This window comes from Bos indicus, chromosome 5 (genome assembly GCF_029378745.1).
Source record: "Bos indicus isolate NIAB-ARS_2022 breed Sahiwal x Tharparkar chromosome 5, NIAB-ARS_B.indTharparkar_mat_pri_1.0, whole genome shotgun sequence".
Taxonomy (NCBI): Eukaryota; Metazoa; Chordata; class Mammalia; order Artiodactyla; family Bovidae; genus Bos; species Bos indicus.
In genome coordinates, this window is record NC_091764.1 from 58,336,521 (window position 1) to 58,348,484 (window position 11,964).

At 34.9% G+C, this 11,964-nt stretch overlaps 1 protein-coding gene and 1 pseudogene across 1 annotated transcript; both read right to left on the reverse strand.

The window, feature by feature from the left end:
• Nucleotides 1-5,807: 5,807 nt before the first annotated feature.
• On the reverse strand, nt 5,808-6,738 carry LOC109558427 (olfactory receptor 6C2-like; annotated as a pseudogene).
• Nucleotides 6,739-9,866: 3,128 nt separating this feature from the next.
• Nucleotides 9,867-10,802, reverse strand: LOC109558742 (olfactory receptor 6C2-like). The gene has a single exon (XM_019960073.2). The coding sequence runs from the start codon at nt 10,800-10,802 to the stop codon at nt 9,867-9,869; it is 936 nt and encodes a 311-aa protein (XP_019815632.2).
• Nucleotides 10,803-11,964: the final 1,162 nt, after the last annotated feature.

Here is an 11,964-nt window from a genome sequence, read left to right on the forward strand (position 1 = left end):
TCTATTTGCCATGAAGTGATGGGACCAGATGCCATGATCTTAGTTTTCTGAATGTTGAGTTTTAAGCCAGCTTTTCCACTCTCCTCTTTCACTTTCATCAAGAGGCTTTTTAGTTCCTCTTCACTTTCTGCCATAAGGGTGGTGTCATCAGCATATCTGAGGTTATTCGTATTTCTCTTGGCAATCTTGATCCAGCTTGTGCTTCATCTAGCCCAGCGTTTCTCATGGTGTACTCTGAATATAAGTTAAATAAGCAGGGTGACAATATACAGCCTTGACGTACTCCTTTCCCTATTTGAAAACAGTCTGTTGTTCCATGTCCAGTTCTAACTGTTGCTTCCTGACCTGCATACAAATTTCTCAAGAGGCAGGTCAGGTGGTCTGGTATTCTCATCTCTTTCAGAATTTTCCAGAGTTTGCTGTGATCCACACAGTCAAAGGCTTTGGCATAGTCAATAAAGCAGAGATAGAAATAGATGTTTTTCTGGAACTCCCTTGCTTTTTTGATGATCCCACAGATGTTGGCAATTTGACCTCTGGTTCCTCTGCCTTTTATAAAACCAGCTTGAACATCTGGAAGTTCATGATTCACATACATTGAAGCCTGGCTTGGAGAATTTTGAGCACTACTTCCCTAGCATGTGAGATGAGTGCAATTGTGCAGTAGTTTGAGCATTCTTTGGCATTGCCTTTCTTTGGGCTTGGAATGAAAACTGACCTTTTCCAGTCCTGTGGCCACTGCCAAGTTTTACAAATTTGCTGGCATTTTGAGTGTAGCACTTTCAGCATCATCTTTTAGGATTTGAAAGAGCTCAATGTGAATTCCATTACCTTCACTAGCTTTGTTTGTAGTGATGCTTCTTAAGGCCCATTTGACTTCGCATTCTAGGATGTCTGGCTCTAGGTGAGTGATCACACCATTGTGACTATCCATACACATGGTATGGGAAGACCATTAAAAAACTACATTTCTTATTTATTAGTCTATACCATAAATTATTAACTATATTTAGGAACTTTTAATTAGATAAGAAATTTAAAAATATGTAAAATCATATAACCCATATAGACATTTTTCTTCAAATGTATCAACATATTTATAAGACTAAAAATAAGCATTAACAACAGATTAAGTATAATTGGATACATAAGTCAATGTTCTTAACCTTCTAAACATAGTCTAAATTAATATACATATAGTTATATATTAGTTATTTATTTTTATTAATTCATGTTCAACATCTTAGTATCTTAATGTTCCTTCAGATATTAAAATCAAAGTACTATAAATTCATGTCCTTTAAAGTTTTCCATGCTCCTATGGTCAACTAATTTATGACAAAGGGGACAAAAATATGCAATGTGACAGGACAGTGTCTTTGATAAATCGAGCTGGGAAAACTGGACATTGTGCATGTGTGCTTAGTTGTGGCCAACTCTTTGTGACCTTATGAACTATAGCCTGTCAGGTTCCTCTGTTCATGGGGTTTTCCATGCAAGATTACTGGAGTAGGTTGCCATTTCCTCCTCAAGAGATCTTGCCCACCCAGGGATTGAACCCACGTCTCCTGTATTGGCAGGTGCATTCTTTAGCACTGAGCCATCTGTGAAGCCTGGGAAAACTGGACAGCCAAATGCAATAAGTAAATAAAATAGCATAAAACTGGGTTAGTACTACCTTACACACTGCACGAAAATTAACTCAAATGGATAAAAGACTTGAATGTAAAACCTGAAACTATAAAGTTCTCAGAAGAAAACACTGGCAGTACATGCCTTGACTCCAGTCTTGGTGATGATGTTTTTGGATTTGACACCAAAACCAAAGGCAACAAAAGCAAAAATAGACAAGTGGGGCCTCATCAAACTAAAAAGCATCTGCACATTGGTTCAGTTTAGTTCAGTGGCTCAGTTGTGTCTGACTCTTTGTGACCCCAAGGAATGAAGCACAGCAGGCCTCCCTGTTCATCACCAATTGCTGGGGCTTACTCAAATTCATATCCATCAAGTCGGTGATGCCATCCAACTGTCTCATCCTGTCGTCCCCTTCTCCTCCTGCCTTCAATCTTTCCCAGCATCAGGGTCTTTTCCAATGAATCAGTTCTTCACATCAGGTGGCCAAAGTATTGTAGCTTCAGTTTCATCATCAGTTCTTTCAATGAATATTCAGGACTGATTTCCTTTAGGACTGACTGGTTTAATCTCCTTGCTGTCCAAGGGACTCTCAGGAGTTTTCTCCAACACTACAGTTCAAAAAATATCAGTTCTTGGGCACATAGTCATTATGTTATACATTAGATCCTCAGACATCTTCATACCTAAAAGTTTGTATTTTTCTTAATAACCAAACTCTCCTTTTTTCCCCCATCCCCCAATTTTTGGTGATCACTTTTCTACTCTCTGAGTTTTATTTTAATTTTTAGATTCCATGTAAAAGTGATACCATGCAGTATTTAACTATGTCTGACTTTTCTCACTTAGCATAATGCCCCCAAGTTCAATCTATGTTGTCTTAAAAAGACAAGATTTCTTTCTTTTCAGTGGCTGAATATGCACTGTACATATCCACGTGCATTTTTTCTGTAGCCTTTAGGGGGAAAACTACTTTCTTTCAGCTTCTAGAGGCTGCATGCATTCTTTGACTCCTGGTCTTTTCCTTGTATCATTTGATCCTCTTGTTTCCATTGTCACATCTCCATCCACTAACTTGATTCTTTTTCTTTATGATTAAATGGTGCCCATTCACATAATCCAAGATAAATTTATCTTAAGATCCATAACTTTATCACATTTATCAAGTTCCTTTTGCCATGTAAGGTAACCTTCACAGGTTTCAGGGGTTAGAATATCTTTAGATGGATCATTATTCAGTGTATTGTGCATGAACACAATTGTCCAAGAAAAACATGGTCAAAATCTACAGTTATTAGTGAGTTTATTCTAGCCCAGGTCCTGGTTGAGCAGGTAAGAAAAATTTACAGAGTCTGGAATTGTTAATATTCTGTCTTTATATATTTCTTTCAGATGGAATTTTCATTTTTCAATAGAAAGACTCAATGGAACTTCTTAATTAGGCAGTGTATTTTTTTACAGTTACTAAATGAAGCTAATTTATTACATATACTTATTACAGTAGTAGTTTCAAACAAATAAGAATTTTGTGAAATCAAGTAGAGATTTATTCATCAGGTTACTTTAGGGTGATTTTTCATATTGAAGTACAGTTGATTTACAATATTGTTTTAGTTTCAGGTATATAGAAAATGATTCAGTGATTTTATATATATATATGTGTATATATATATATTCAGATTATTTTCCATTATAGGTTATTACAGTATATTATGTATGATTCCTTGTACTCTACAGTAAATCATCATAGCTTATCTATTTCATATGTAGTAGTTTGTATCCATCAGGTCAGTTTAATGGGCTACTTAGTATAGGGAGAATAGGAGTTGTCAGAAACCAAATACCTTAGTAGCCAAAAACCAAAGTAGCCTTAGAAAGACTCCCTTATTTTTTTCCACTTAGGGTGGCTGAGTTTTCTATTATATGGTGTTAACTTTCTTCTTTGCTCATGGTGTTTTGGTGTTACTGCTTCTCTATTCACTCTACGTTCAGGAAGCTTTAGGCTATTTCATTTCCAACTCAAACCAGAGTGATCAATGTAAATTCAGTTATTTGATAATTTAATTTCTAAATAATTACCTTCTCTAAAATAGAACAGGTGCCACAGTCATGGGATGGATAATAATTACAAAGGTTATAATGCAGGACCTTCTGCAAAGAGCTATGTGAGAAGCTGAAAAATTCACTTAGAATAAAAGCCTTGCTGTGTGAAAGACAAAGTAAATGGTCTTGAATAAATTCAAGCTCATATAATTTGGTGAGAGCAAAAAGGTTAAAATGAGCCTGTGCCCTCATAACTGATCTCCTATATATTGATCAAAAGAACCTAATTAAGACAGAATATATAAGTAAGACCTGATTGAAGGGACATCTGTGGCTCAAGGTGGCTCAGTTTTTAATATGGATTCCTGAATTTGTTTACAGTCATTGGTCATATATTAGTGGCATTTTTGAGCCCACACCCTGGTTTCATTGGACCTTTCCTGGAAAAATTCACAGTTATTATACTCATAAATTCAGTTCTATATACCAATTCATAGATAATTCCATTTTTATCTGTCTTCTTAGGGAGAGTGTTCATATGCTATTGACCTTACTTTTTGTCCAGAACTTCCTGCTTTTCATTGTTTTATGTTAAAGTATGTCTTCTTTTTGTAAATGTTATATAAATATAAACTATTTTCTAATATAATTAATGTTTTCAATTCTTTACAAATTATGAATGCTTATATTAAGATGGAATGCTGTATTTAAATAATTTTCTCTTCAGTTCAGTTCAGTTCATTTGCTCAGTTGTGTCTGACTCTTTGTGACCCCATGAACCGCAGCACGCCAGGCCTTCCTGTCCATCACCAACTCACGTCCATTGAGTTGGTGATGCCATCCAACCATCTCATCCTCTGTCATCCCCTTCTCCTCCTGCTCTCAATCTTTTCCAGCATCGGGTCTTTTCAAATGAGTCAGCTCTTCACACCAGGTGGCCAAAGCTTTGGAGTTTCAAACTTCAACATCAGTCCTTCCAATGAACACCCAGGGATGATCTCCTTTAGAATGGACTGGTTGGATCTCCTTACAGTCCAAGGGACTTTCAAGAGTCTTCTCCAATGCCACAGTTCAAAAGCATCAATTTTTCTGTGCTCAGCTTTCTTTATAGTCCAACTCTCACATCCATACGTGAGCACTGGAAAAACCAAATCATGTAATAATGTTCAGTTTTCATAAATTAATACCTTCATTTGGCATATGTAATTTTCCTAAAGTGTCCAATAGGACATTTTACCATTAAAATGGACATCATGGGGCATCACATATGTAGCAAATACTAGTGTTTGAGTCAGATATAAATGGAAATTACTTCTTACTAGCAGTGTAACTCTGCTGTGCTTTAATTTTCTTAAGTGGGAAGACAAAACATCTTTTAAATTTGTTTTCCATATATTAAAAAGTAGTAGGTCTCTAGTGATTTTCTAATTGTTAGCTGCTAATCATTGTCATCATGATATGAAGATGAACATATAAAGAAACAGTATTATAACTTCAAGTTTTAAATCTAATTTTAATATTAAACTCATTTTCCCTAAACCAGCCTTCTCTTGGGTTTATTGTTTAAAGTCAAGAAGAGAATAATCTGGAATGGTGCTTCTTTGGAGGACTGATGCTATAACTGAAGCTCCAATACTTTGGCCACCCCATGTGAAAAGCCAACTCATTGGAAAAGACCCTGATGATAGGAAAGATTGAAGGCAAAAGAAGAGGGTGGCAGAGATTGAGATGGTTAGATAGCATCACCAGCTCAATTGTAATGAATTTGAGTGAACTCCAGGAGATAGTGAAGACCAAGGGAAGCCTGATGTGCTGCAGTCTATGGGGTTGCAAAGAGTTCGACATGACTGAGTAACAACAACAGAATGGGGCCTGAAATCAAAAAGGCCTCAAGTGCTGAGGTGGGAATAGGCAATAAGCACAATTAGTAAATCTATAATATTAAGATGAAGTTATTGTTTCTGTTTGTGGTTTTATTAAGAGTTGGTAAATTGTAAAATGATTCTTTACTGACACATGTAATCCCAATAAAGCTTCTTCACTATGTAGGAAAGCCTTAAAGTTTAAAGATATAGGTTGAGGATGTCTAATCTATTCATGAAAACTTGGTTTTTCCACTTTAGCAAATTCCCTTACTTTATTAAGAACAATGTGAATCTTCTGATAGCATTATCAAAGGCTTGTTTAACTTGTTTCTCAAGGTGTAAATGAAGGAGTTCAACATAGGAGTGATGGAAGCAGTAAGTACTGCCACACTCTTATTAATAGCTACTGATTCCTTTTCTGAAGGTTTAATATAGATGAAAATACAGCTTCCATAGGTGATGAAAGTCACAATCAAGTGGGAAGAACATGTAGAAAATGCTTTTTTCCTTTGTTGAAGACAAAGGAATTGTAAAATGGTCTTGATGATGTATATATAGGATAGAATGACACACACAAGGGTCATGATTAAGGTCAAAACAGCAGAGACTATGATCATTTGCTCTATGAGCCATGTTTCTGAGCATGAGATCTTTAAGAGGGGGGCTGTATCACTGACAAAATGATCAATAACATTGAAGTCACAAAATTCCAGATGCAGGGCCCAGGCTAAGTGGAGGGATTATGATCAATGCCAGCCATCTAGCAACAAAGGATGAGTCTTCTACAGACCATGTTGTTCATGATGGTCACATAATGCAAGGGCTTGCAGATGGCCATGTATTTATCATAGGACATGATAGCCAGGAGAAAAAATTCTGCAGGAGCTAAGAAGTCAGTAAAAAATATTTGACTGATAAAATTGTCATATGTGATTGTCTTATCACCTGTTGATATATTACACAAATATTTGGGAATACAAGAAGATGGAAATGAGATTTCTAAGAAGAAGAAATTTTGTAGGAAAAAGTACATGGCAGTTTTCAAGTGAGAGTCTATGAAGGTGAGGGAGATGATTGTCAGGTTCCCAGTTACACTCAACATGTAGGTGAGAAGTAAAAAGATGAAAATCACAATCTTCAGTTGTGGATCATCAGTCAATCCCAGCAAGATAAAAGTTGTTACTGTGTGGTTTCTCATCACTGAATCCTGACTTCTATTCAATCTCCATTTATGATTCAGAGATATTTGATATGGAGAGTGATATTAATATCAAATATCAATAATCACTTAGCAAACTATACAAAACCATCTAACATGCAATTTACAAAGGCATGCTTATAAGTATTATTATTAATAGGTCATCTGAAGCAGTATGCTTGATAATCTTAAGGCATATTTTGAAAAATATTAGATGGCTTTATCCATATCAAACTTCAACATATTATGGGTCTTCTTTTCCATGCATTATGTTTTACTTTTATCTTCATCTGGGATTGGGATTGCTTATATAGTTATATTTTACTACTAACTGAAGCCAAATGCAGAAACCAAATCTTAAGTTTCTCAATGCTTTACTATTTCTTTTTGTAGCTTGGTTATTGATAAAGTGAAAGTAAGACCCAAAATAGTTTAAAGCTTATTATACAGGCTTTCCTTATCCACTGCTTGAGATTTGAGTATTAGCATTAATCCATTTTTAAAAACTAGTATTTTATTATCTAAATTACTTTATCCTCATTCACTTCTTCCCCTGTGCCTCTCATGACCTTTTGTTTAAAACTTGTAGAATACAAGCAATATTTCGGTTAGAAAATTGTTAAAATACTTTAGATGTGGCATTCACAAGTTTTTATGAAGTTATCACAATTGTTTTTAACTTCTAACCCATTAAATTAATATGTAAACATTCCAATGTCTTGATGCAAATGTCATTAATTAGAAGAATATCAGATTTGGAGTACTAGTTACACTCCCCAACCACTGTTTACTTTCACCATGATTCAGTTTGTCATGGAAATAAGAACAGTATCCTTTATATGCAGAGTACATCATGAGAAACGCTGGACTGGAAGAAACACAAGCTGGAATCAAGATTGCCGGGAGAAATATCAATCACCTCAGATATGCAGATGACACCACCCTTATGGCAGAAAGTGAAGAGGAACTCAAAAGCCTCTTAATAAAAGTGAAAGTGGAGAGTGAAAAAGTTGGCTTAAAGCTCAACATTCAGAAAACGAAGATCATGGCATCCGGTCCCATCACTTGATGGGAAATAGATGGGGAAACAGTGGAAACAGAGTCAGACTTTATTTTTCAGGGCTCCAAAATCACTGCAGATGGTGACTGCAGCCATGAAATTAAAAGATGCTTACTCCTTGGAGGGAAAGTTATGACCAACCTAGATAGCATATTCAAAAGCAGAGACATTACTTTGCCAACAAAGGTCCGCCTAGTCAAGGCTATGGTTTTTCCGATGATTATGTATTGATTCGAGAGTTGGACTGTGAAGAAAGCTGAACATCAAAGAATTGATGCTTTTAAACTGTGGTGTTGGAGAAGACTCTTGAGAGTCCCTTGGAAAACAGAGTTTTCTCTTGTTTTTTGAGGTAAACTTGTATTGCTACAAACCTTCCCCTTAGCACTGCTTTTACTGAATCCCATAGGTTTTGGGTTGTTGTGTTTTCATTTTAGGACTTCCTGATGGCTCGTTTCTATGCATATTTTATTATTTTTTAAAATATCTTCTGTTATTTGTTGTTTATTCAGAAGCGTGTTGTTTAGCCTCTATATGTTTGTATTTTTAATAGTTTTTTTTTTTTTTTTTTCCTGTAATTGACATCTACTCTGACTGCATTGTGATCAGAAAAGATGCTTGGGATGATTTCAATTTTTTTTTTTTTTAATTTACCAAGGTTAAATTTATGGCCCAGGATGTGATCTATCCTGGAGAAGGTTCTGTGTGCACTTGAGAAAAAGGTGAAATTCACTGCTTTGTGGTGAAATGTCTTATAGATACCAATTAGGTCTAACTGGTCCATTGTGTCATTTAAAGTTTGTGTTTCCTTGCTAACTTTCTGCTTAGTTGATCTATCCATAGGGTGAGTGGGGCATTAAAGTCTCCCACTATTATTGTGTTATTGTTAATTTTCCCTTTCATACTTGTTAGTATTTGCCGTACATATTGATGTGCTCTTATATGGGTGCATGCATATATATTTATAACTGTTATATCTTCTTCTTGGATTGACTCTTTGATCATTATGTAGTGTCCTTCTTTGTCTCTTTTCACAGCCTTTATTTCAAAGTCTATTTTACCTGATATGAGTATTGCTACTCCTGCTTTCTTTTGGTCTCCATTAGCATGAAATATTTTTTTCCAGCCCTTCACTTTTAGGCTGTACGTGTCCCTTATTTTGAGGTGGGTCTCTTGTAGTGCTGTTGGATTTTTTAAAGAATTGGCTTTTAATCTCTTTAGCTTACTTAGTTGACTTCATTTTCTACCCATAGTAAGTTACATTTTCCGTTTACTTTTGTTAATTCTTCATTTTTTTTCAATTTATTCAGATGACTACAAATTCCCCTCTTTTGGGCTAGTTTACTTTTTTGTAAATAATGAATAATTTAAGATAACAGAATTCCAATTGAGTGTAGCTTTTTCAGTGTTCCAAATAATTTGTGATGTTTGTCTGCATTTCACTGCTTTCCTGATAGTAATTAGTTGATGTGGTGTAAAAACTATAATTTTCAAGAAATTACATTTGTGTGGATTTTTCTAGTTGTTGTATCTAATAATTTAGATAATTATGATAGAATCTGGAAGATAAAAGCTGAATTGGTGTTAGATGTTGGCACAAGTAGCAAATATACTGGGGAATGTTTTTTCCTTGACTAACAGCTGTAGAAGCTACAGATAATACTTCTCAGGAAAAAATGTAATCTTTCCATGAAAATAAGTATGGTTTTCTAATTCAAACTTTCATTAAATGTGCATCTATCGTGTCACAAGTGCTCTTACTACAGTAATCCTGAGACTTCAGCCTTAAGTCTCTGTGATCTATAGTGCAACCTCTGTTCCCATATGCCTGCCTTTACTCTCCTAATTATCCACATGCTTTTATAGATTATTGCTCTACTTAGTTAAATCACTATTTCTAATACATTCTATTGACAACGTTTAACATAGATTCAAGAGAATATTTATTAAGTTTTATCTGCTATATATGTGTGTTCATAGTAATATATGTATTTTGCTATTAGTAAATTATAAACTTCAAAAATATTTCCTTCCTATCCTTTTGAGATGATATTTTTAAAATATTTTTTTCTTACTTAGATGAGAACAAAGCAATTCTTTTGATTGAGTCCTTAAAGGCTTTCTTAACTTGGTTGTTTCTCAAGGTATAAATAAATGGATTCAACACAGGTGAAACAGAAAAAATGAGGAGTGAAACCACTTTTTTAATGGCCACTTCTTCCTTTGCCGTAGGATTGATGTAGATGAAAATGCATGTGCCATAGGTGATAGAAACCACAATCATGTGAGAAGAACAGGTTGAAAAGGCCTTTTTCTTTTGCTGAGCAGAAGGGAACCTCAAAATTGTCTTCACAATGCAAGCATATGACAGAACTACACAGGTGAGAGTCATATTTAGGGTCAGCACAGCACAGATTATAACCGTCTGTTCCATCAGCCATGTTTCTGAGCATGAGATTTTCACTAAAGGAAATGCATCACAGCCAAAGTGATCAATCTTGTTAGAGTCACAAAATTTTAGATTTAAACCCAGGCTAAGTGGTGGGATTAATACACATAAACCAGACATCCAGCAAGAGATGATGAGAATTCTGCAGACTCTGTTGCTCATGATGGTCACATAGTGCAAGGGCTTGCAGATGGCCAAGTAGCGGTCATAGGACATGGTGGCCAGCAGAAAAAATTCCGTTACTCCACACAGATCAGTAAAAAATACTTGAAGGACACAAGAATTATAGGTAATGACCCTGTCACCTGTAGCTATACTATACAGGTATCTGGGGATACAAGAAGATGTGAAAGACATCTCCAAGAAGGAGAAATTTTTTAAGAAAAAGTACATTGGCGTTTTCAGGTGGGAATCCACAAAGGTGAGTGTGATGATGGTCAGGTTTCCAGTTAAACTCAGTGTGTAGGTAAGGAATAGAAAGATAAAAATTAAACCCTGCAGCTCAGGGTCATCTGTCAGTCCCAGCAGAATGAATTTTGTTACTGTACTGTTTCTCATCACTGACTTCTCACTTCTCTCCAATCTGTATGTGATATTCAGAGAAATTTGCTTATAGACTATTTTAACTGGTTTAAAATTTAATACATTTAATCTTTTAGTTTATATATACAATATGTTATATATATATACATATACATACTATATATATGTATATACATAAACACGTGTATTTTGTCTGTCTATCATGTGTTTAAAATTTTCCATTGTGACTAAGTAGATGCTGAGGAGCTACACTTTCATAGGTTGCAATAACATCTTTTGACTTTCAAGATTTTTCCTTATTCAGAAATGGAATCAGAAAATTGCATCCTTGATTTTGTATCTTTTCTTGACACTTCGAATCTTTTAAAAACAGTGCTAAAATAACTGGGGTTTACTTCATAGACTCTAGAGAAAAATCTGAGGTCTTTGTTCCAAAAGAAAATTTTGTATGCTAGTTTCTTTTTAGGTTAAGTGTGCTTAATTCTTACAAATAAGCTAAGCCCTGCTGCTTGCCCATCACCCAGTGCTACATAGTCCACTTTTTTTTTTTTTTTCCCATCATTGCCTTTACTGAACATGTGTGTTACCCTGATGCTGATATATATGATAATCACCTTCTCTTCCCTTCTACAACTTCCAGCCAAGGAATTAATCTTCACTGATACTACACCAGTAGAGACTCAAATATTTCTAATATACAATTAGTGTTTCTTATCTTGAGATTTTCTAACATCAATGAATAGAAAAAAATTCACCCTTTTTGTGCTTGGTTCATTTGTTTTACAAGTGTATTTACTTTATTGTTTAACTTATTGTATTCTTTTCTTACTGAGGTTGGTCACGATTCATCGTAACTACTTACTTAGGTCCAGTGTTTCTGATATAGAGTAAAATCACTGACTGACGATTACAGCTTACTTGAAAGTTAAAATCTTCTTAAGAAATTCAACAGCTGTCAAGTATTTATATCAAATTGATATGTAGAAGAAATAGACATACATATGTATTTGCAGCCCATCTACCTTCCTTTCATCTTTCATAATAATTTCTCAGATGATATGTGCATCATTGTGAAATTTTACTCTGCCCTTCAAACTTTGACCATCACACAATTCTTGAAATACATCTATTTTTTTTTACAAGACTATTTTATAATAGAAGTTAGTAAGCATATTGA